The following is a 25,288-nucleotide window of genomic DNA, read 5'->3' on the forward strand; positions in this document are numbered from 1 at the left end:
TGACTTTGGACTTTTGTACAATGTTGGCCACTTTGTCACATGCTCGGGAAAGCAATATCATGCAGCTACTTGCTCGTTTCCATGTGGGAACGAGACTAACATATGGAGTGCTGCTTCAGCTTATAGGGATGCTGACGGCTGCCGCTTCTGCGATTCCACTGGGCCTGCTCCACCTCAGACCTCTCCAGCGGTGGAACAACAGTTTGTGTTTGAGCCCCACCAGATATCGTCATCAGATGATTGTTGTTTCAAACCGTTGCATTCAGGCATTGACACTATGGAACCAGTGGGAGTTTCTGACGATTGGTGTGCCCCTAGGTATCATTTTCTCTCGAAGGGAAGTACTCACGACTGATGCTTCCCTCAAGGGATGGGAGGCAACATGGAATCAAAGGGGCGTGTGCAGTCCACGGACCACATCAACCTGCTAGAGCTACGCATGTTTTACTTAGCTCTATAATATTTCTTACCGGTCCTGGCAGGCCACCATGTGCTTGTTTTGTCCGACAACACCTCGACAGTGTTCCATCTCAACCATCAGGGTGGCACAAAGTCCCTCAGATCCTTACTTCTCTCTCACAATATTCTTACTTGGTCACTGCCCTGGCTTGCATCGTTGAGGGCAGTTCACCTTCCAGGGTCAAGCAATCAGGAAGCGGATTTTCTCTCCAGAAATCTTCTTGGGGAATGGAGTCTTCACCCGGATGTAATGCAGAGCATCTGGCAGCGGTTTTGGAAAGCAGAAGTAGATCTTTTTGCTTCAGACAAGACCACTCACTCTCGCTTGTGGTTTTTAAGGACAGAGACATCCAGCCCGTTGGGACAGGATGCACTGTCTCACAAATGGCCAAACTGCCTACTTTATGCATTCCCTCCTTTTCCACTGTTGTGGGAGACAATACACAGGATCTTCTTGATCAACCACAGAGTGATCCTAGTAGCACCTCGATGGCCGGCCAGGCCTTGGTTTCCCCTACTCTCAAAACTCTTGGTGGGCAGTCCGTGGCAGCTTCCCCTCAGGAGGGATCTCCTCTCACAGCTGGACAGTGGTGTCTGCCACCCGGACCCAGCCTGCCTGCATCTTTGGGTTTGGCCTCTGGGTCCAGCCCTCTTCTAACTGACTGTGAACCTACTGTTGTTCACACTATTGCAAGAGCTGCCTCTACACGTCAGCTATGCCTTGCATTGGAATCTCTTCTCTTCATGTTGCAGAGACCATGGAGTTGATCCTATACACTGTGAGATTCCAAGTTTTTTTTTTCTCCCCAATTTGGAATGCCCAATTTCCAATGCGCTCCAAGTCCTCGTGGTGGTGTAGTGACAACTCAAACCGGGTGGCGGAAGATGAATCTCAGTTGCCCCCGCGTCTGCTTATCATGTTCCTGTTAGTGGTTCTTCCCTTGGTTTCCATACTCTTGTTGGCAGTTTTTTAAAGGGTGCAAGACGTTTAAGGCCAGCCTGCAGTCCCCATTTTCCAGTGTGGGATTTGTCACTTGTGCTTGACTTCCTTTGCTCAACCCCGTTCGAGCCTTTACAGAATAGTGACCTTAAGTGGACATCCTTGAAAACTGCTTTTCTGTTGGCTTGCGCTTCGGCTAAGCGAGTTGGAGAGTTGCATGCATTGTCTGTTAGTGAGTTATACATGCGCTGGTTGCCAAATGGATCCTGAGTTATCCTTCGGCCTAACCCATCTTTTCTTCCAAAAGTCCTTAGTCCTCAGTTTGTAAATCAGTCTATAGATCTGGATGCATGTCATTGTCCATCTCAGTCTGATGATCTACGGGCTCGCCCTTTGTGTCCTGTGCGAGCCTTGAGGTGTTATGTGGATGCTACTGCCCACTTTAGACAGACAGATCAGCTATTTGTTTGTTATGGTGGTGTGCGGAAGGGTGCTGCTCTGTCAAAGCAAAGATTGTCATACTGGATTGTGGATGATATTACTCATACAAGACATACAAGAAAGCCCAGAAGCCTCTACCTGAAGTTATCTCTTGTCATTCTACCAGGGCTGTTTCTAAATCTTGGGCTGCCTTCTGAGGAATTTCCATGGTGGATATATGTGCTGCTGCTACCTGGGCTTCTCCATTAACCTTTGCACGGTTTTACAAAGTCAATGTTGCTGCCCGCTATGCCATGAGTTAAGCAGTTCTTCGAGAGTAGCCTTAACTAATTTTCAGGTAGTTGCATTCCTCATGACTATTTTGGTATGAATCATCCACTAGTGCTTAAGCACTGCCTCTGGCGGTCAGGAGGAATGAAACAGAATGCTAGTTACGAATGTAACTGTGGTTCTGTGAATTCCGGATGACCGCCAGAGTTCTTGGTCACTCGAGAAGCCCAAGAAAGATGCTGAATTCCCAAGCATGATGGGCAGATATCATGCCCATCATCAGGAAAGAGGACATTCGGACACATCCTACAGCTCAGCTGAAAGCCAGTAGCAAGAGCGCTGTGAGCCATAATCTGACTAATTTGCCGTCAACCCCTTCGGATAAGACTGTAAGGTAGGAATAAGAGGATGTTACCCACCGATCAACAAAACACTCACCGCCGGATTGTACCGTGAGGCTTGCAGTGTTTCTGATCTACCATGATTGCTTCTAGAATGCAACAATCAGCAGTGAAATAATTCAGTTAGCGGAGAACCATATCTTTTCACAGCGGTAAACACCAACCACCGCATAGTACCGTGAGGCTAAGAGTGTTACCAACAGACGAAGCAATCCCACACAAATGGTGAAAAACTTACCAAACCGATGAAAAACTTAACAATAGAAGAAAAATACAGTCCCACAACCATAGAAAAGCATTGTCAGCTTGAGAGGATGAAGCTTCGCTGCTCTGGTAAGCTGCGCTTGACGGCGCGATGGTGATAATTAAGTACCTATCTATATTGGGCGAGAAAGCGAAAGAGACCAAACGCTGAGCTGCTGTGGCTTATCATCCTTAGAGCTCCGCCTACGAAACCACGTGACTTTGTTGGTATATTCTCTCGACCTATCTGGCTGGTGCTGCGATAATATACTAGTGCTTAAGCACCGCCTCTAGCAGTCATCCAGAATTCACAGAACCACAGTTACAGTTGTAACTAGTATTTCTGTCCACTCTTTTGTAATGAATTAATGTGTAGTTGTGTGGTTTGAGGTTTGTATTCCCAATCAGTTCCACACAGTGACTACGTTTACATGGACACCAGAAAGTGGCTTATTGCGAGAAAACAGTGTTCTCGTTTACATGCACTATATAAGCGGCATACTCTTTACTACCGTATACATGCAGCTCGGTCAGCAAGCAGCTTTCTCCGAAGCAACACAATTTTCCTGCGACGCTTGTGCAAATAACAAACATGGGATACGAGGAAGACAACACAATATTATTCTCTGTTGATTCGCTTTATTTCCAGATATTCCAGAGTTGTTGTTGTGTTTGTTTCCTTCACTTACTATTAGGGATGCACCGATACCACTTTTTCTCTTCCAATCCGATTCCGATATCTGAAATCTCAGTATCGGCCGATACCGATCCGATACCAGTGTTGTTTTTTTCATAATCAGTTTATAATATCTACACTGCGTGAACAATTATTAGGCAAATTGTATTCCTCAGGATTAATTTTATTGTTGAACAAACACAATGCTCTCAGTCAATCCAAAATGTTATTGAACCTCAAACCTGAATGTTTAACAAAGGAAATGTGAGTTTTGTCTTTCTCAGGGGAAAATATAAGTGTGCACAATTATTAGGCAACTAAATTACAAAAATAATTTCCCTAACTCAATTGTTTATTCTCAATTTTTAGAGTAAGCGCAACAAATAAGTAACACAAAATGACTATTAAATAACATTTTTGGCCTTTCAAAAATATTCAGTGACCAATATAGCCACCCTTCTTTTCAATAACTGCCATGAACCTTCCATCCATGGAGTCTGTCAGTTTCTTGATCTGTTCACCATCAACTTTCACTGAAGCAGCAACCACAGCCTCCCAAATGCTGTTCAAAGAGGTGTATTGTCTTCCCTCACTTTAAATCTCACGTTTGAGAAGGGCCCACAAGTTCTCAATAGGATTTAAGTCAGGTGAGGAAGGGGGCCGAGTCATTATTTGGGCATCTTGGAGGCCCTTACTGGCTAGCCAAGCAGTGGAGTACTTGGATGCATGTGATGGAGCATTGTCCCGCATAAAGATCATGGCATTCTTGAATGCTGAGGACTTCTTCCTGTACCACTGCTTGAGGAAAGTACTTTCCAGAAACTGGCAGTAGGTTTGGGAGCTGAGTTTCAGTCCATCTTCAACTCAAAAAGGTCCAACTACCTCATCCTTAATGATAGCAGCCCACACCAGTACCCCTCCTCCACTTTGCTGGTGCCTGACTCGAAGTGGTGCCCTGTGTCCATTAGTGATCCAGCCATGGGCCCATCCATCTGGTCCATCAAGAGTCACTCTCATTTCATCTGTGCATAAAACCTTTGAAAAATCTGTCTTCATGTATTTCTTTGCCCAATCTTGACGCTTCAACTTGTGAATCTTATTCAGTGGTGGTCGTGTTTCATCCTTCTTGACCTCGGCCATGTCTCTGAACACTTGACACCTTGTACTTCTGGACACTCCAGGTAGGTTGCAGTTCTGGAATATAGTGGCACTGGAGGATAATGGGTTCCTGGTAGCTTCATGTTTAATTATTCTCAAGTCTTTTGCAGTTAATTTGCACCTTTTCTTCTCCATGTGTTTTTTGCGCCCCAGTTGACTATTCGCAACAAAACGTTTGATTGTCCAGTGGTCACGCATCAATAGTTTAGCTAATTCAAGAGTGTTGCATCCGTTTGAAAGGCATTTTAAAATTTTCTACTTTTCAGTGCTAGTTAAATCTCTTTTTTGGCCCATTTTACCTGAGGTAATGAAGCTGCCTAATAATTATGCACACCTTGATATAAGGTGTTAGTCACTTTCGCCACACCCTTTCTCATTACACAAATATATATCACCTGAAAATGACTGAATCCAATAAGCATTCAAGTTTATATGGTTTGGAGTTGGAAAATTTGCATGGAAATAATGATAAGATCAGAATACTCACTTACCTAATAATTATGCACGCAGTGTATACCTCACTGAGTGATGCTAATTATATGTAAAGAAACACAAACCTGTAACTACACATTATTTCAGTATAAATGTACAAACTATTAAGAAAAACTTTATTGTTAACTAGTCTACTAGATAATGCTGCTGCAAAATTAACAGTAATTCCAGTCTAAGTGTTCAGTAGGAAAGAAGGCAGTTTTTTTTGTTATTGCAAAAAACATTCAACTTGTGTTTGGACTTTAAATGATTCAGATCTCTTTTTTTGTTCAATTTAGTTATTAAGATATGTTCACTTTTCATTCACAGTTATTTTTTGGAACCCATTAAACTTAAATACTGTTATAATTTGTAAACAAATAATAATAATAATAATAATACATTATTATTATTATTGACTTTTAGAATTTTAAATACAATAGTAATATATTTCAATCGTGCACCTTTAACTTTAAAACCCTCTGGCATTCTGAACTCTCCAGGAAGTCCTGTATGTGTCTGTTTGTAAGCAAGTTCACAGTAGTTTAATTCACTTCTTATTCAAATTCTGGTAAAATGCACTTCCAGCACTGTTCTAAATGCATATAAGTGAACCAAACTACTGAGCATCTACATCTGAGATGTTGTTTGCGAGTAGCGCTCAAATGTTGCGCAACGCTTGAAGGCTAAAAATAGGCGTGAGTGTGTGTCAACAGAGCAGCGCTGGTGCGCTGGTGCTGCACGTACATATTATATATTTACTTAAACACAGCCTTTTGTGATTCACAGAGCTATCGCACGTCTTCAAGTGGCTTTGAATAAAATGCACGGGCAGGGCTCGACAATAAAGACTGCCCGATGGCCCGGGGCCAGTATGAGAGAGATTCGGGTCAGTTGCTTGAACTGTCACTTGCCCGATCGGGCCAGTGCTGCATTTATAACATTAGTGCAAGCAAACAGCAAGTGAGAGAGCACAAAAATTACACTGAGCGAACAAAGTATTGTAACCGACAAGCAAGTGCGATTCTATTTAGCTCGCAATGATGCATGAGAGCATAATATACTGGACGCACCAAGGCACAGTTGCGTGCACGCATAAGAGCAGGCAGACACCAAGCGCACTCTCCTAGCACTGTTCTCGCTCTTTTCCAAGTGTCTTAGCAGCAGCTATTACCAATGTGAAGAAAATAGCAGGAAAAAACCCACTTTTGCACGTCTTGCACAACATTTTAAGTAGGCCTGTCCCCGCACATTCTGTGTTCATAGTGCGCGAAATCCCCACATTTTTTGTTTTTACATGTTGGTGAAAAGTAGTAATCCAAACATTGGAACACAAGAAATCAACAGTTTCTTTCTACAGGACTGAAAATCCATCTCTCTCCATGCAGCATAGACTGTTTAACGTGCATGCGCTCTCGTAAAGGGACAGAGCGCATGCTTTATTCCCACTGTAAAAAAAGCACATTTTCTCTCATTAATTTGCCTTTAGAGATGAAGCACTGAATGAGACGTAATAAACTTTGTTAAACCCCGATTATACGCGTGCCTGGAAATCACAAGCTGCTCAGTACCCAAAATGCAAGTATACATTTAATTAGGTGATGTTTCAAAACATAAACGTTAATTCGACATGATAATGGCGTTTGATATGAAAAGAAGCAAAACCGCTATTAGGCTATTATTATCAGAGCTGTTCAGCAGCAGGTTGAAGATGAATATTTAAAACAGTCTACTTCATTTCATCCTCATAAAACACCTGCTACATGTCTCATTTCTGGACCGTACAGGTCAGTGTTGGTCTTGTTTGGATTGTCTGATTTTATGTTTATATCCACATTCTTAATTCATAGATTGGGCATATCTACCTACTGAATATTACACAGTCACAACCAATTTAGTAGCAAGTCTCCTCTCTCAAGGATTCATGTTTATTACATTCAGCCAATAATCAAATCTTTAACTCAGTGACTAAATCTTTGATCCTGTGTGTGAAAACACTACACATGGCCAAAAGTTGCATGACAGCATGCCTAAACGGATGACCGAAAACACATAATCTCCTCCACTGCTGGGGCCAGTACAAAAAATCCTTAGCATTGAGCCCTGACGATTCATATTAACTACTTCAGTGGTGTTTATATGGTTCTTTAAGGTCATTTTTGGAGCTTGATAGGAACGAACATGACTAACACACAGTATCGGATTTGGATCAGGCTCGTCGGACTGATACCCAATCCATCTAAAAACATCAGTATCGGAGCCGATACCGATCCAGGTATCGGATCGGTGCGTCCCTACTTACTATCGAGGCCTGCAGCTGAATTGCGATGAAGTAGTGGGGTTTCCCTCTTATATAAAACTTTGGTATTCCCCTAATGAATGAGAGCATACATGTGGACGTTAGGGACAGTCTGTATTTCACATTTGTGTATAAAAATGGGTATAGTTTAGAGTTTGTTTATAGTGTATACAGTCATTTTTTACATTTGTGTATAAAAATGGGTATAGTTTATAGTGTAGGTATCGGCTGATTCAGAGAGTTCAGGTATTGGAATAGGGAGGAAAAAAAGTGGTATCGGTGCATCCCTAGATATGGGGGTCTCTGCACTGCTCAAATACCTTTTCTTATGAGTTCAGGTTCAGCATTGCATCTCTCTCTAGCTCTCAGTAAGGCGATGATAGCCCTCACCGCCACATCAGAATCCTGTCTGTACGCCAGCGCCTCAGCCAGGTGCAGGAACCCTGTACGAACTGATGACACAAGATGCAACTAAATACACCTGCAGTACAAGCTAAACCTAAAAACTACCAAACTGATGAGAATCTGGTGTTTTCTAACTTTAATCTACGAGTTTGAAGAATCATACAATGATCTAATGTAGATGTGACCTGACCAGACTCACCATCTGTGATACGATGTTTGTGAGAGTACTGAGCTGCTAGAGATTTCAGCTGGCTGTGGAGTGGCCCCATCTTCACCGCTGAGTTCTCCAACCAGGTAAACATCTGCAACACTGCATTAAAGAAGAGCGAGGAGAAGCCAACATCCTGAGACACCAACCCCTGAAAAACAAAAAAGTGAGTGAGTGAGCAAGAGAGAGAGAGAGAAAGCACTTGTTATGGTAATGAGCATGAAGGTATGAGTACAGTAGGTTTCGTGCCTGGTAGAGATGGAGTTGGCGCAATAGGGGGCAGGAGATTGTGTGGCTGTGGTGCATTGCCATGACCAGGGCCCCAGCATGGGCAGAGCTCAAAAGGGCTGCTAAAGCCTCTAGGAGTCGCCCAGCGGCTCCGCCCTGCTGGATGTGACCCTGACGTGCACGCAGCACTTCCTGGGCCAGGGCTTGTTGCAGCGCTAATGCCAGAGGTCGGACTGGGGGAGGAGGCCAGCGGGGATCCACCTTCAGTGGGAAGAGCTGAGAAAATCTACCATTCAAAATCAGTTCAACTACAAAATCATCACTATACCAAACCTGAAAGGATATTCTTGACACTTATCTTCTAAGTATCTATGGCTTATTTTTCTTTTTGCATCTTTTATTTACAGAGAGTGACAGGAAATTAGTCAGAAAGAAAGTCGGTATGTGATCAGCACACATTTGTAGGTCAGACTCAAACCTGAATGAGCACAGCAGCACAGGCGCTAACAGCAGCAATGGCTCTGACAAAATATTACATTATTAAGAATGAAATGGCACAATGAAATCTTTGACAGGAAAAAGAATGATTTTAATAAAAGAGAATAAACAGATCAAAATGAGATCTCGTACCTGTAGTAGGACCCCAGTGAGATCATCATCTGGGCTGATGACTGGCACCTGACTCAGCGCTCTCGTCTTTACAGAGCCATGGGGCGTTTCCACAGTAACCTTTGCTCTGCTCATCTCCGCACTGTCTGTAACACATTAGATCAAAGAGACCATTAGTACATTAGTACTAATTAAGTAATCTGATCACACTGTGTGGTAAACATAACTCTGTGTAGTAAACACAGTGTAAATCAGTTATTTTGATCAGTGCTGACTAATGCAGTGGTAAAAGGATTCAGATCCTGACCTCTTTGAGGTGGGAGTGCAGCACTGAGTAAACTGTGAAACATGTGTCCTCCTGTGGCTCCTCTCTCATGCTGGACCTCCACCAAATGAGCCATGTAGTCTACAGAAAAAAGAAAAGAAAAAAAAACCACATAATTGATCCATGCTTTTGCTACTCGTTTTATTCATAAGGTAAATAGAGGACAAAAAATGATGGGGATAACAGGGGGGAGAAGGATCTGGAAATGATGCAAGCCGGACTTGAACTCACTTCTGTGCATGTGCGCTAACTGCTAAGCCAGGGTTCCAACATCCGTGACCCATGTTAAAGGAATATTCAGGGTTCAATACAAGTAAAGCTCAATTGGCAGCATGTGGCTTAATACTGATTACCACAAAAAAAAAATTCGACTCGTCCCTCCTTTAAAAAAGCAAAAATCTAGGTTACAGTGAGGCACTTACAATGGAAATCAATGGGGCCAATTTGTAAATGTTAAAATACACACAGTTTCAAAATTATAGCCACAAGACGTAAACAATATGGGTATTAACATGATTTCAGTGTGATAAAATCACTTACTAAGCTTTTCTGTGTAAAGTTGTCAAATTGGATACAACTTTGTTACCATGACGATGTAATGTCAACAAAACCTAAAACCCGGGGGCCTGAGTAGCTCAGCAAGTAAAGACGCTGACTACCACACCACGGTGTGCACAGTGACTCCAGTCAGGCTTCCTAAGCAACCAATTTGCCCGGTTGCTAGGGTGGGTAGAGTCACGTTGGGTTAACCTCCTCGTGGTCGCTATAATGTGTGGTTCTCGCTCTCGGTGGGGCGCGTGGTGAGTTGTGCGTGGATGCCGCAGAGAACAGCGTGATCCTCCACACGCGCTACGTCTCCGCGGTAACACGCTCAACAAGCCACATGATAAGATGCGCGGATTGACTGTCTCAGACCCAGAGGCAACTGAGATTCGTCCTCTGCCACCCGCATTGAGAACTGGGCATTCCAAATTGGGGAGAAAAGGGGAGAAAAAAACTAAAACCCTAAAATGTCTGTACAAATGACAATTTAAACAACTTTACAGCTCAAATAATACATGTTTTAATAGAAGTGCTTTTATAAAATTATAAGCCTCACATTTCTGCCTTTAAACCCTCCAAACATTGGCCACATTTACTTCCATTGTAAGTGTCTCACTGTAACCTCGATGTTTTAAAGAAAAGGAGGGACGAGTCGAAATTAATTTCTGAGGTAATCAACATTATGCCACAAATGCTGTCCACTGAACTTAACTTGTACTAAACCTGGAATGTTGCTTTAAAATATTTCTTACACACTGAATGATAAAAGAATGCAGTGCAGAGTGAAATCAAAGGCACTCACTCTTGTCCATGATATTCTGTTCCAGTGTCTGGGGGTCATGGGACACAGCCTGGTCCAGATTCTGCAGTAGTTTGCTCATGCTGGATACGGGGATCCCGAATGACTGAACAAACAAAAGCAGCTGCTGCGGCTCCAGATCCTGCACGGCTGTGAAGACAGAGAAATTCTTAGTCATGTACACGTATACTACCTCTCATCAGCCAACTATTTTGTTCCTAAAAAGGTTGACATGATATTTCAGAAGTTGATACCATGGCAGGTAGCTTAAATGTCTAAGTATTTCTATGCATGCCTCGACGCAACCTTAGCACTACCACAATATTTCGCCACCTGCATGTTGAATTAAACTGGTTCTACCAATACCACATAGAACAACGTAACTTGTTATATTGCTTATATTTTAGTATCAACTTGAGCATCAATCATCCGTTATTCTGACTTCAGCCATAAATTTTCCCATTTGGCCGTTTTTTTTTCTTGAGGGCGCCGAAAATCACCTGCTTGCATGTGAAGCGACTGAGACTTTTAAACGACCGTCACAGTTTGTTTTGTTGTTACGTGCCATCGTGTTACTATAATAATAGACCGGTGTACAACAGTGTCATTTAAACGGTCCGCATATCAGAGCCGCGGCAGATGCGTTTGAGCTCATAATGCTAAAGTGCTCACTTGTGTCACTCTCCCTCTCTCTCTTCAACAGATCCCTATAACTTTTAACTGTCCTGTCTAATGATAAAAAGGCAAATATCAATAAAACTAATATCATATACCGTCTGCAAATATGTGCGTATCTCGTTTAAACAGATGTAATAAACCAACCTCACACAACTTCAACAGATCCAGCGTCCTGTGGAGCGCTAATTTATTTACCTCTAAAGCACGTATTCTAACAGTCTCTCCTCAACAGTTCCCTGTAACTTTTCTAATGATAAAGGCAAATATCAATAAAACTTTGATTATATACCACTTGCAAATATGCAGATATCTCGTTTAAACATATGTAATTCACGAACCTCACGAAAATTCAGCGTTTTCTTCCCGTCGAGCGCTCATTTAATATCTTCCTCTGAAGCATGTATTCTATCAGCCAGAATCAAAAACTTCAGAATCACAATCAAAAGTTCCTTTCATTCACAATTCATGACAGTCACTCCGTGACAATCCAAGTAGGAGATCCAGGCCATTTATACTGTCAGGAGATTGTGGCTTGCGCTGGATCTGTGTGAGGGCAACTTCAAGGCTGCGTCCGAAACCAGGAAAATGCTGCTTCCGGAGGTTGTATACGGAGGTACGATGAAAATAAAGTGCTTTTCAAACTGTTCGGCGACCAGTTTCCTTAAGAGTTCCATTCATTCAAAACAGCTGTCAGTTAAGCTATTAACTGATTAGGCAGCAAGGTAGCAAGTCAGCTGCCTGCGTTTTCGGATGCAGCCCAAGGTAAAACCGCTTCACGTGTGCTATAAGTATATGTCTAATTCACTTATGCACTGTATTGCATACATGTATGCAATACAATACAACTGTATATACAATTGGTTTGATTTGGTATTTTTTGAGAAAATGCGATTGCTAACGTGGAAATGCCATCCATGGTTGCTGGACTACTGTGTGTACTGTTATTTCCTTCGAATATACTAACAATTTCTTCTTGTGCAAATAAATTACTAAAATTGGATGACTAAACAGAAATCTAAAGGAACTGCTATCTACCATTTAAAATACAATATAATTTTTTAGTTTTGTGTGAAATTGAGTAAATATAGTGCTAAATAAGAGTTTATTATTTATTTTTTTAGCAATTTTATATTTGTTATTTACTATATTATATTGAATGATATATCAGCATTGTATCAGCCTGTCGGCCACCCTGCTCTCTGGATATCGGCCATTAAAAACTCCATATTGGTCGACCACTAATCATAATCCATACCTGCGTCGACCAAACGGGAGACCTCGGACCGGATCATTCTCAATTTCAGCCAATCGGGCAATAGAAGAGCCTCCTCAGACGTGTCAACCAGGAATGCAGTAGGAAGGGGCTTTTTATCAGGAAACCAGATATCCAACAGTGTATAGAACTCACTTTCCCCTGAAAATCAGCACATTTACACAGCAGCTGTTACTACATGTAGAGCACAGCATTAATCAGAATGAGCTTTATTGCCAAGTATGCTTACACATACAAGGAATTTTTCTTGGTGACAGAAGCTTCCAGTGCACAAACAATACAGCAGCAAGACAGGAATAATAATAATAAAAAAATAAAATAAATAAAAAAAAAAAGCCAATAGAAAATATAAGTATATATAGAAATACACAAAACAATATATATATATATATATATATAACTTAGCAAAAAAAAGAATAGTCCCTTTTTCAGTACACTGTATTTTAAAGATAATTTTGTAAAAATCCAAATAACTTTACAGATCTTTATTGTAAAAGGTTTAAACAATGTTTTCCATGCTTGTTCAATGAACCATAAACAATTAATGAACATGCACCTGTGGAATGGTCGTTAAGACACTAACAGCTTACAGGTAGGCAATTAAGGTCACAGTTATAAAAACTTAGGACACTAAAGAGACCTTTCTACTGACTCTGAAAAACACCAAAAGAAAGATGCCCAGGGTCCCTGCTCATTTGCGTGAACGTGCCTTAGGCATGCTGCATGGAGGCATGAGGACTGCAGATGTGGCCAGGGCAATAAATTGCAATGTCCGTACTGTGAGACGCCTAAGACAGCGCAACAGAGAGACAGGAAGGACAGCTGATCATCCTCGCAATGGCAGACCATGTGTAACAACACCTGCACAGGATCGGTACATCCAAACATCACACCTGCAGGACAGGTACAGGATGGCAACAACAACTGCCTGAGTTACACTAGGAATGCACAATCCCTCCATCAGTGCTCAGACTGTCCGCAACAGGCTGAGAGAGGCTGAACTGAGGGCTTTTAGGCCTGTTGTTAGGCAGGTCCTTACCAGACATCACCGGCAACAACCTCGCCTATGGGCACAAACCCACCTTCGCTGGAACAGACAGTACTGGCAAAAAGTGCTCTTCATTGACGAGTCACGGATTTGTTTCACCAGGGGTGATGGTCAGACTTGCGTTTATCGTCGAAGGAATGAGCGTTACACCGAGACCTGTACTCTGAAGCGGGATCGATTTGGAGGTGGAGGGTCCATCATGGTCTGGGGCGGTGTGTCACAGCATCATCGGACTGAGCTTGTTGTCATTGCAGGCAATCTTAACGCTGTGCGTTACAGGGAAGACATCCACCTCCCTCATGTGGTACCCTTCCTGCAGGCTCATCCTGACATGACCCTCCAGCATGACAATGCCACCAGCCATAATGCTCATTCCGTGTGTGATTTCCTGCAAGACAGGAATGTCAGTGTTCTGCCATGGCCAGCGAAGAGCCCAGATCTCAATCCCACTGAGCACGTCTGGGACCTCTTGGATCGGAGGGTGAGGGCTAGGTGCAAGTGCCTTGGTGGAAGAGTGGGGTAACATCTCACATTAAAAACAGGCAAATCTGATGCAGTCTATGAGGAGGAGATGCACTGCAGTACTTAATGCAGCTGGTGGCCACACCAGACACTGACTGGTACTTTTGATTTTGACCCCCCCCCTTTGTTCAGGGACACATTATTCCATTTCTGTTAGTCACATGTCTGTGAAGCTTGTTCAGTTTATGTCTTAGTTGTTGAATCTTTTTATGTTCAGACAAATATTTACACATGTTAAGTTTGCTGAAAATAAAAGCAGTTGAAAATGATATGTACGTTTCTTTTTTTGCTGAGTTATATATATTATATATATATATATATATATATATCCACCTAATATTGTGTAGGTCCCCCTCGTGCCGCCACAACAGCGCCAACCCGCATCTCAGAATAGCATTCTGAGATTGTATTCTTGTCACCACAATTGTACAGAGCGGTTATCTGAGTTACCATAGACTTTGTCAGTTCGAACCAGTCTGGCCATTCTTTGTTGATCGCTCTCATCAACAAGGTGTTTCCATTCACAGAACTGCCACTCACTGGATGTTTTTTTGTTTTTGGCACCATTCGGAGTAAATTCTAGAGACTGTTGTGTGTGAAAATCCCAGGAGATCAGCAGTTACAGAAATACTCAAACCAGCCCATCTGGCACCAACAATCATCCATGCGATTATCTAATCAGCCAATCATGTGGCTGCAGTGCAGTGCATAAAATCATGCGGATACGGGTCCGGAGATTCAGTTAATGTTCACATCAACCATCAGAATGGGGAAAAAATTTTATCTCAGTGATTTGGAGCATGGCATGATTGTTGGTGCCAGATGGTCTGGTTTGAGTATTTCTGTAATTGCTGATCTCCTGGCATTTTCTCACACAACAGTCTCTAGAATTTACTCCGAATGGAGCCAAAAACAAAAAACATCAAGTGAGCGGCAGTTCTGTGGATGGAAAAGCCTTGTTGATGAGATTTAAAGATCGCTTCCAAATTAGGACAGCACATCTTCTTTACAATTGTTACATCATTACACCAACGTTCATTGATGTAAAAGCATGTTCCACCGCCTCTCGTTTTCCCCGTTCACTCCGCAATGCGATCCGCTCTAAACAGCTGGAAGCCTGGCAGATGTAATGCGCTGTCTGGAATGGTTTCACTCAGCCATGTTCCTATGAAGCACAAGGCAGCAGAGTTTGAAAAGTCCTTGTTTGTACGGGTGACGAGATGTAGTTTGTATGTTTTGTTGGGGAGAGAGCGGAGATTCGCTAGATGAATACTTGGCAGCGCTATTCGAAAGCCGCGCTGTTGGAGCTTGACCAGCGTGCCGGCTCGTTTCCCTCGCTTACATCTCATAGTGCGCTTTAACAACACAGTTGTGCCTCTGACTAAATTGTCCAGCAAAATGTCCGAATAGTCCAAAACCGGGAAAAGATTGTCTGGTATGTGCTGCCAAATGTTCAGCAGTTCGTCCCTGGTAAAACTGATTGAAAAGAAATTACTAAACTAAAAAAGAAAACAACAACAAAAGAATTGGGGAGCTCCACATTGAGGTGGCTATCCATGGTGCCATCTTGAGAATGAATCGCCATAGCACTGCAACAGCGCACAGAGGTGATACCCACCTTTGGGTGGTCCTAATGTGAGTAGGATGACCATAGCATGGACCACCAGAATGTGCATAGTGGCCGTTTCTCCTGTAGTCCATCGCAGGAACACTTGGTCTTGAGACTCTGACTGTTGGGTTACAAAAAAATTGTCTTTCAAACCCATAGAAGCAAACAAAAAAAAAGAATGTCCATCCCACTTAATTTTCAATTACCCAGCTATAGAGGTCCTCTCCCTCTTTTGTCTTCCTCATGCGACGGATGTAGGTGGAGAAGATGGAGATCAGAGCGGAGAGAAAGGCGTCAGACTCCGGCCTGCAGGAGTGCTTGGAGAACAGGCTGTTCATTATAGTGGAGCGCTCCACTATCAGGCGAGCCACATCCTAAGAAGACAAGGAAATGCCAGCCAGGAGAGAGTAAACAAAGAGTAAGGCTAGAGGCTACAGGTTCGACTTGATTTTAATTGCCAGACCAGTACAGTGCAAGAACAATCTGAAAACCCATTTAAAGGAATAGTTCACACAAAAATGAAAATTCTCTCATGATTTACCCACCCTCCTGGCATCCCAGATGTGTATGACTTTCTTTCTTCTGCAGATTAAAAATTTAGATTTTTAGAAGAATATTTAAGCTCTGTAGATCCATACAATGCAAGTGAATGGGTGGCAAAATTTTGAAGCTCCAAAATCCATATACAGGGAGCATAAAAGTAATCCATATGACTCCAGTGGTTAAATCCATGTGTTCAGACACGATATGATAGGTGTGGGTGAGAAATAGGTCAATATTTAAGTCATTTTTTTGTCATAAAATCTTCTCCCTGTCCAGTAGGTGGTGATATGCATGAAGAATGTGAATCAACAAAAACAGAAGGAGAACGTGAAAGTCAAGGAAAAAGGACTTAAATATTGATCTGTTTTTCACCTACACCTATCATATTGCTTCAGAAGATATGGATTTAACCACCAGAGTCATCTGGAGTAATTCTATGTAGCCCTTATGTGGATTTTGGAGCTTCAAATTTTTGGCACCCATTCACTTGCATTGTATGGACCTACTGAGCTGAGATATTCTTCTAAAAATCTTCATTTGTGTTCTGCAGATGAAAGTAAGTCATACACATCTGGGATGGCATGAGGGTGAGTAAATGATTGGAGAATTTTCTTTTTTGGGTGAACTAACCCTTTAATATAAGCAGCTGTAAATGGTGTCAAAAACCACAGAGCTCACCAAAGCCAGGTCATTGTGGTGTGCCTGCTCCTCCACTGGTGCATGCTGGGAAAGGTAGATCAGGTATGCACTGACGGTTTGAGGATCTGTCTCAACGTGAATGGCCTTGGGAAAATGTTACAGATATTGCTAATGTTGTAAATTGCCTCAGTGGATTGAAAACAACCAACTCTTTTCATTTCAGTTTGATAATAAGAGCTGTGGAGGTAGACTGACCTGTTGCAATGCGTTAGCAGTCAAGACTCTCACACTGTCAAACAGAGGAAGTCTGGGGAGGTCCTGAAGGAGCCACTGGTAGGCTGATAGTAATTCAGCATCTCTGGAGTCCTCTTCCATAAGCTGATCTCTCTCCTCTCCATCCTTCAGCCCTCCCTCTGTCAGCACCAGAGACAAACCCTGACACACACATCACAATCAACCAATCTCATTTAACAAATCTAAACGAACAAGGCATTTGTGAATGATCAATTAAACAGTAAATTTATACCTACTTTTATAGCCAGCACTCTAGAGGCCACCTGAGAAGAACTGAGACGACGAAGGAAGTAGTCCAACACCTCGCATGTGGTCTGCTCATCAGCTTTAGGACCCAACAGTAGGTCCTGCAGTCGCCCAAGCAACTGCCTCTGCTTCTGCTGCCTCTGACAAGACAGAGAGAGAAACCCACCATACATTCTAAAGAGGACATACACTATATTGCCAAAAGTATTCGCTCATCTGTCTTTAGATGCATATGAACTTAAGTGACATCCCATTCTTAATCCATAAGGTTTAATATGACGTCGGCCCACCCTTTGCAGCTATAACAGCTTCAACTCTTCTGGGAAGGCTTTCCACAAAGTTTAGGAGTGTGTTTATGGGAATTTTTGACCATTCTTCCAGAAGCGCATTTGTGAGGTCAGACACTGAAGTTGGACGAGAAGGCCTGGCTCGCAGTCTTCGCTCTAATTCATCCGAAAGGTGCTCTATCAGGTTGAGGTCAGGACTCTGTGCAGGCCAGTCAAGTTCTTCCACACCAAACTCGCTCATCCATGTCTTTATGGACCTTGCTTTGTGCACTGGTGCGCAGTCATGTTGGAACAGGAAGGGGCCATCCCCAAACTGTTCCCACAAAGTTGGGAGCATGGAATTGTCCAAAATCTCTTGGTATGCTGAAGCATTCAGAGTTCCTTTCACTGGAACTAAGGGGCCAAGCCCAGCTCCTGAAAAACAACCCCACACCATAATCCCCCTCCACCAAACTTCACAGTTGGCACAATGCAGTCAGACAAGTACCGTTCTCCTGGCAACCGCCAAACCCAGACTCGTCCATCAGATTGCCAGATGGAGAAGCGTGATTCGTCACTCCAGAGAACGCGTCTCCACTGCTCTAGAGTCCAGTGGCGGCGTGCTTTACACCACTGCATCCGACGCTTTGCATTGCACTTGGTGATGTATGGCTTGGATGCAGCTGCTCGGCCATGGAAACCCATTCCATGAAGCTCTCTATGCACTGTTCTTGAGCTAATCTGAAGGCCACATGAACATTGGAGGTCTGTAGCGATTGACTCTGCAGAAAGTTGGCGACCTCTGCGCACTATGCGCCTCAGCATCCGCTGACCCCGCTCTGTCATTTTACGTGGCCTACCACTTCGTGGCTGAGTTGCTGTCATTCCCAATCGTTTCCACTTTATTATAATACCACTGACAGTTGACTGTGGAATATTTAGTAGCGAGGAAATTTCACGACTGGACTTGTTGCACAGGTGGCATCCTATCACAGTACCACGCTGGAATTCACTGAGCTCCTGAGAGCGGCCCATTCTTTCACAAATGTTTGTAGAAGCAGTCTGCATGCCTAGGTGCTTCATTTTATACACCTGTGGCCATGGAAGTGATTGGAACACCTGAATTCAATTATTTGGATGGGTGAGCGAATACTTTTGGCAATATAGTGTATCATGGAAAACCATATCATGGATTTTTCTTGCTTTTTTGATGTACTGTGTAGACATACTCTAACATTTACAAAAAGTTCCCTATCCAGTCCATCAAAACCATTTATTGAGATTATATTTTATTTGGCAGGAATCATGCTGTGTATGGACCTTCCACATTTATACATCCAAGGCATACATTTATAGCAACTTAGTCCAACCAGATGAACCTCAGCGTGACCGATGCCAGCACACAGAGGTCAGCCAATTATAACAGATGACATTTCCATATAGAAGTCTTAAAGGTAAAGCAGCAAAAACAGCTTGTTGAATTCTAAGGTTCACAGAGAGGCTGGAAAATGGTCGTGTAAAACTAAATTATTGGTGCACAAAACCTTGACTAACATAATATGTGGATTTGCACTCACCGAGCACTTTATTAGGAACACCTGTACACCTACTTATTTATCCAATTATCTAATCAGCCAATCGTGTGGCAGCAGTGCAATGCATAAAATCATGCTGATACGGGTCAGGAGCTTCAGTTAATGTTCACATTAACCATCAGAATTGGGAAAAAAATTTGATCTCAGTGATTTTGGCTGTGGCATGATTTCTGGTGCCAGACGGGCTGGTTTGAGTATTTCTGTAACTGCTGATCTCCTGGGATTTTCATGCACAACAGTCTCTAGCATTTACTCAGAACGGTGCGAAAAACAAAAAACATCCAGTGAGCGGCAGTTCTGCGGATGGAAATGCCTTGATGAGATAGGTCAACGGAGTTTGGCCAGACTGGTTCGAGCTCACAGAAAGGCTACGGTTACTCAGATGACCCCTCCGTACAATTGTAGTGAGCAGAATAACATCTCAGAATACACAACATCAACCTTGAGGCGGATGGGCAACAACAGCAGAAGGAACACAGATGAAAGTGTTCCTAATAAAGTGCTCAGTGAGTGTATCTAAGGCCCCTTGAGAAAAAAATCAGAAATGTGTGATCAGGCTGAGCTTTACTTGTCTTTTCTTCACTCTCTGCTCTTTGCTTTCTCCTTCTTCCTCATCATCAACAGAAGAGGCGTCATCTGCAGCGTCATGGAGGAGGAATTCGCACAGGCACTGTACAGGCAAAACATCCAAGGACCCTTCGCTGGACTGCACGAGATCAGCCAGCCATGGCATAGACTGAGAGGAGGCCTGGTTGGGGTAAAAAAAAAAAAAAAAAAAAAAGATTTGACAGCTTAACATGGCTGCAACTCTGCAAGCAAGTTATTTCTGAGCAAGTTTATGAGAGTGTGTTTACTTGTCTCTGGATGATATTGAGCAGGAAGTCAGGATTACGGCTTCGGCAGAGCAGATGCCCCAGACGTAAGGATTGGTTCAAACTCTTCACTTGCTCCAGTATGAGAGGAGGCGGTCTGCGCGGGGCACCCCTGAACGTACAGTAAAAGGAAACCAAAGACAGGGTCAGTTTCTTTAAAAATGGTCCCATTGCCAGGCTGAACTCACAAATACCAGTTTTTAGCCAATGAAATATTTTAGAGCTAAGAATAAAAATGCACATTCACTATAAAAAATTTCCATGACTCTTCCAGGTAGGGCTGCACGATTATAACAAAAATGATAATTGCGGATTATTTCCTTTGATATTGTAATTGTGATTATAAATTTCAATTAATATAATTTACATTAAAGTTCTTATTTTGTTTGGGGCAGCTGCATGCCATATTCTTTATGTAAGCTATGCATAAAAACAAGCTGAGAACTGTGTTCCTAAATTGCTTTAATATTTTAATTGCATGAAAAACAAAGTGTTATTTACAATTTGAATAAATTGTACACAGTATTTAGATTAATTTAAACACAGCTGATTTGCCATTGCATTCATGCACACAACGGCCCAAAAAATATTTTTGTAAATAGAAAGATTTGGTGGCCTAGAAATTTCCTAACATTTCCAGGTTTTCCAGCACCACAGAAACCCTGCAATAGCTGACCTGCACTAGTGAACTCAATGGTGTTATCTCAAATACTATGGTAGCAAACAGGAAGTCATACTTTGGGTCAAGGCTGGTGAGCTGAGACAGCAGGAGGCTATTGTTCTCAGTTATGGTCTGCTTGGTGGAGGCTGCTGCCAGGTGGCTCTCAAAGGCCAGGATCTCCTGCCTTTCCTTCTGAGATATCTGCAGTTCCCGGTTGATCATGTCAGTTTTGGTCTCCTCGTCGGCCACCGTGCAAGGAGGGTAGGAGTAGTTACTGAGGAAAAAGCAAAACATAGTCAAGGTAGTTAAAATATTTATAAACCCAAATTTGTATCGGCTGTAATATGCAGAATGCTTACTTTGTCATAACCATCTCCATGAGCATTTTCAGAGTGGGGTAACCATCCCAGGCTGCCAAACCTGAAACCAGCAACAGCATCAGTCAGCGGTCTAACGTTGTTCAAATGTGATGTTATTATGAAACACAGCAATTGCGTCATATATTGCTTTACCGATTTTCTGAGGGTTGAAGGCTGCCACCACAAGCAGCAGGAGCCAGGCCTTCCAGTAAAGCGTTGATATGGCTAGATTTGGAGGTTGATACCTATCATGGAACATTTAATAAGTAATTTCACCCCCTTTGAAATCTAAACAGCCCACAAACAGAGTAATGGATGCCAGGATCTCTAACCACAAAGTACGCTTAAACTTCAAATGCTAATCGTCCATGACGCTCAGTAATTATTTTGCAATAAAAAGCTCTTGAATCACTGAAAAATGAAACAGAAAAACAAGAGGGAATAAACTGGGTGAAAGGCGACGGCTGTACCCTGCAGGAAGCTGGATGTTTTCTGGGTGATGGTATGTGCAAAGGTTCAGAACAGCATCAATGAGTTGGATCCTCTCCACTCGCAACACTTCCAGGTCTAGAGATGATGATGCAAAAAGACAAACATCAGCACACAACCAGTGTTAAAGCAGTGTTATAACGTTATATGACTATATCTTACCATCAGACTGAACTCCTGCAGCTCTCTTCACCAGATGATCAGCCAGCTCCATCGCATCGGCTGGGCCCAGGGGCAGATCACGAGACAGACCGATCACCAAGATGCGCATCAGTGTGTCCTCTAGCAGAGGAACCTCAGAGCACAGTCGGAGAAAGAAACTGAAAGAGAAGAGAGATGCTTCAGTTTCAGATAGAGAGCAGAAGTAATTGTTATTTGCCAGTAAATATTGTTTCTGAGAGATAGCCAAAGATTATCTCTTACTTTCTGTCACTCTCAGGTGGCCAGTTGTCCCATTTGTAATATGTCTCAGGCTGCTCTGTGAAAAGCACCTTGTGAAGGCTGTCAAAACAACCAAAAATATCAGTAAAATAACCATCTGCATTTTTAACAGACTAATATAACAAATGTTAAAGGTGCACTCAGTATTTATTTATTTTTCCTCATTAAAACGTTTTACTCCTAAATAAATTAATTGTAATATTGAAACATATGTATAAAATCATGACCATTCACATGAGATGAGGATTCTAGTCATATTAGTAACCTTATAAAAGCTGTTTTATTCTACATGGAGAGGGTCTCCTCATGGGGGCTGCCATGTTAGGATCACATGACCAGCCGAATACTACTTGCTTAATCTCAGTAAACGCTCAGTTATTGGACACATTCATTCATGGATTAAAGTAAACATGGCTGACTGTGATTAGTGAATTTCTACAATGGCACCTGTACCTGAAAACATTTGATTTTGCACAATGCTGCATTCACGCCTCTAGATGTCAGTGTAAGTCCTAGATGATGCAAACAAAAAAGTTGCTGAGTGCACCTTCTTTAAAGGGATAGTTTACCCAAAAATGAAAATTCTCTTATCATTTGCTCACCCTCATGCTATCCTAGATGTGCATGACTTACTTACTTTTCATTTTTAGAATATCTAATCTCTGTAAGTCCATACAATGCAAGTGGATGTTTATCAGACCTTTGTAGTTGCAGAAATCACCAAGAAAACATAAAAGTCATCCAAATGACTCCAGTGGTTAAATCCATATCTTCAGAAGCAATATGACAGGTGTGGGTGAGAAACAGAACTAAATTTAAGTCATTTTTTACTCTAAAACTCCACTTTAACATCTGAAAGTCACATGTGGTGCCTGTTTAGTTTCACTTTCACATCTCAAAGTGAAAATTAAAGTGGAGATTTAGAGTAAAAAGGACTTAAATATTGATCTGTTTCTCACCCACACCTATCATATCGCTTCTGAAGATATAAATTAAAACCACTGGAGTCGTATGGATTACTTTTATGTTTGCTTTATTCGATTTCTGGAGCTACAAAGGTCTGATCACCATTCACTTGCATTGTTTGGACCTACAGAGATATTATTCTAAAATCTGCATTTGTGTTCTGCTAAAGAAAGTCATACACATCTGGGATGGCATGAGTAAATGATGAGAGAATTTTCATTTTTGGGGAAACTATCCCTTTAATGAATCATTATGAATCTTTAATTTTCATATAAATTTTGAATTTGTGGCCACACGTGATGACACTATGAAACAGTGTCATGTGAAGTTACAATAAATCCACAATGGATGCACAACGGGCATTGTGAAGGGATTATTTTCTTTCAGGATTTGAATCTAAAACCTTTCGCTACCAAACCAGACCTTTATCAACTATGCCACACTATTCAATGTGGATGGTAATGAATACTGGTAGTGTCATATCAAAAGATCAGAAAATGAAAATAAAGAGGGATAGAAAATGGTCATTAAAAACTAAATAAATAATGTTTGGTACACAACAAACATGACTAACATTGTAAGTGGACCACAGGAAGAAAAAAATATAATGATGCAAGATTTGACCCATTTAAAATGGTCCGACATTCCTCTGTTCCATACCAGTGCACATAGTCTTTTGGTCCCACTTTACTGATGGTGGGAACCACAGAGTGTAGCCACCACACGGCATCTCTCTGGATAGCAGCGATCTGGTTCTGAAAGCCCCTCAGTGCCTCCAGATCTGAAACACAGATATGAATAGATCCATGTTAGCGTCTTTAACACACAAAGCACTGACAGTAAAAGGTATCTTACTCTTCTTCTCTCCTTTGTCCCAGGCGATGCCAGCCTCTTTGACCTGAGCCGTGATTCCCAGCATCATTGACACCGTCAACAGATCCGTCACTTGGATAACAAAACGTTCCTAAGAACGGAAGAAAAGGTAGAGTATGTTTCTAAAAGCTAATAAAGCATTGTATAGCTATGCAAATACAAACATCAGAGGAAGAGTCCTAACTTTAAACTCCATGTCCACATAACTGGCCTCTTTCCTCTCCTGCATGAGGCCCAAACAGAAGGACTGGAAATTGATCTCATGTTTGGTTTGTTTAATGATTTCCCTGAGCAAAGCCCGGGAGGCCCGCAGGTAATCATCCTTGTTGGTCAACAGGTCCTGGAACACCATGGCCAGAAACTGAAAGGACAAAAACAAAACACACTGTGCATTATAGACCCCATGAAATAAATAAAGGATTTTTGTGGCTTTTAGCCCTGTTAAGATTCACGTTTCAAATTTACAGTGTTTACAGGGAAACAGACCAAACTACTGACTACTTACCAACCATTTTCCACCTGACACAGACTAGCAATAGCAAGTAGCAAATCATGGTTTTACAAGGCTGTGTGTAAAGGAAAGGCTAATGACTTTTTTTTTTTTTTTTTTTTAAGTCTTTTGTTAATGTCTGGCCCTGTTTAAATCGGAAATATGTAAATGTATTTACGTAAAAAGCATTCCATAGTTTATTTACAAAAGGCGTTTACTGAAAGACATACATTTGTGCTCAAAAGTTTGCATACCCTTGGAGAATTGTTAATATATGTACCATTTTTAAAGAAAACGTGAGTGAGCAGGCAAAACACATTTCTTATGGGATTCATATTCAACTGTAGGTTATAACAGAATGCCACAATCCTAAAACAAAACATGGCAACAAAGAAAAACTAAAATGACCCCTGTTCAAAAGTCTGCCTACCCTTAGCTCTTAATACTGTGTATTGCTCCCTTTAGCATCAATGACAGTGTGCAGTCTTCTGTAATAGTTGTCTATGAGGCCCCAAATTCTTGCAGGTGGTATAGCTGCCCATTTGTCTTGGCAAAATGCCTCCAGGTCATGCAAAGTCTTGGTCGTCTTGCATGAACCGCACATTTGAGATCTCCCCAGAGTGGCTCGATGATATTAAGGTCAGGAGACTGTGATGGCCACTCCAGAACCATCACCTTTTTCTGCTGTAACTACTGGAGTGTCAACTTGGCCTTGTGCTTAGGGTCATTGTCGTGCTGGAAAGTCCAAGAGCGTACCATGCGCAGCTTTCGTGCAAAAGAATGCAAATTGTCTGCCAGTATTTTCTGATAACATGCTGCATTCATCTTGCCATCAATTTTCACAAGATTCCCCGTGCTTTTAGAGCTCACCCCCCCCCCCCCCCCCCCAAAATATCAGTGAGCCACCACCATGCTTCACAGTGGGGATGGTATTCTTTTCACTATAGGC

At 42.2% G+C, this 25,288-nt stretch overlaps 1 protein-coding gene across 2 annotated transcripts in view; it reads right to left on the reverse strand.

The window, feature by feature from the left end:
* The window catches only part of LOC127450173 (integrator complex subunit 1-like), a 56,249-nt gene that overhangs the window by 25,262 nt on the left and 5,699 nt on the right, over nucleotides 1-25,288 (reverse strand). For both annotated transcript variants that reach the window (XM_051714031.1, XM_051714030.1), the window contains exons 11-33: nucleotides 24,034-24,210; nucleotides 23,832-23,940; nucleotides 23,637-23,757; nucleotides 21,993-22,070; nucleotides 21,732-21,889; nucleotides 21,551-21,647; nucleotides 21,234-21,325; nucleotides 21,081-21,141; nucleotides 20,798-20,995; nucleotides 20,043-20,172; nucleotides 19,757-19,936; nucleotides 17,318-17,467; nucleotides 17,043-17,222; nucleotides 16,827-16,931; nucleotides 15,812-15,979; nucleotides 15,615-15,726; nucleotides 12,409-12,567; nucleotides 10,479-10,625; nucleotides 9,116-9,214; nucleotides 8,830-8,954; nucleotides 8,221-8,475; nucleotides 7,963-8,122; nucleotides 7,679-7,810 (exon numbers count right to left, since the gene is read on the reverse strand). In XM_051714031.1, the coding sequence (XP_051569991.1) occupies nucleotides 7,679-7,810; nucleotides 7,963-8,122; nucleotides 8,221-8,475; nucleotides 8,830-8,954; nucleotides 9,116-9,214; nucleotides 10,479-10,625; nucleotides 12,409-12,567; nucleotides 15,615-15,726; nucleotides 15,812-15,979; nucleotides 16,827-16,931; nucleotides 17,043-17,222; nucleotides 17,318-17,467; nucleotides 19,757-19,936; nucleotides 20,043-20,172; nucleotides 20,798-20,995; nucleotides 21,081-21,141; nucleotides 21,234-21,325; nucleotides 21,551-21,647; nucleotides 21,732-21,889; nucleotides 21,993-22,070; nucleotides 23,637-23,757; nucleotides 23,832-23,940; nucleotides 24,034-24,210 (3,193 nt within the window). The remainder of the gene's footprint in view (nucleotides 1-7,678; nucleotides 7,811-7,962; nucleotides 8,123-8,220; nucleotides 8,476-8,829; nucleotides 8,955-9,115; nucleotides 9,215-10,478; nucleotides 10,626-12,408; nucleotides 12,568-15,614; nucleotides 15,727-15,811; nucleotides 15,980-16,826; nucleotides 16,932-17,042; nucleotides 17,223-17,317; nucleotides 17,468-19,756; nucleotides 19,937-20,042; nucleotides 20,173-20,797; nucleotides 20,996-21,080; nucleotides 21,142-21,233; nucleotides 21,326-21,550; nucleotides 21,648-21,731; nucleotides 21,890-21,992; nucleotides 22,071-23,636; nucleotides 23,758-23,831; nucleotides 23,941-24,033; nucleotides 24,211-25,288) is intronic.

This window comes from Myxocyprinus asiaticus, chromosome 13 (assembly GCF_019703515.2).
Source record: "Myxocyprinus asiaticus isolate MX2 ecotype Aquarium Trade chromosome 13, UBuf_Myxa_2, whole genome shotgun sequence".
Classification (NCBI taxonomy): Eukaryota; Metazoa; Chordata; class Actinopteri; order Cypriniformes; family Catostomidae; genus Myxocyprinus; species Myxocyprinus asiaticus.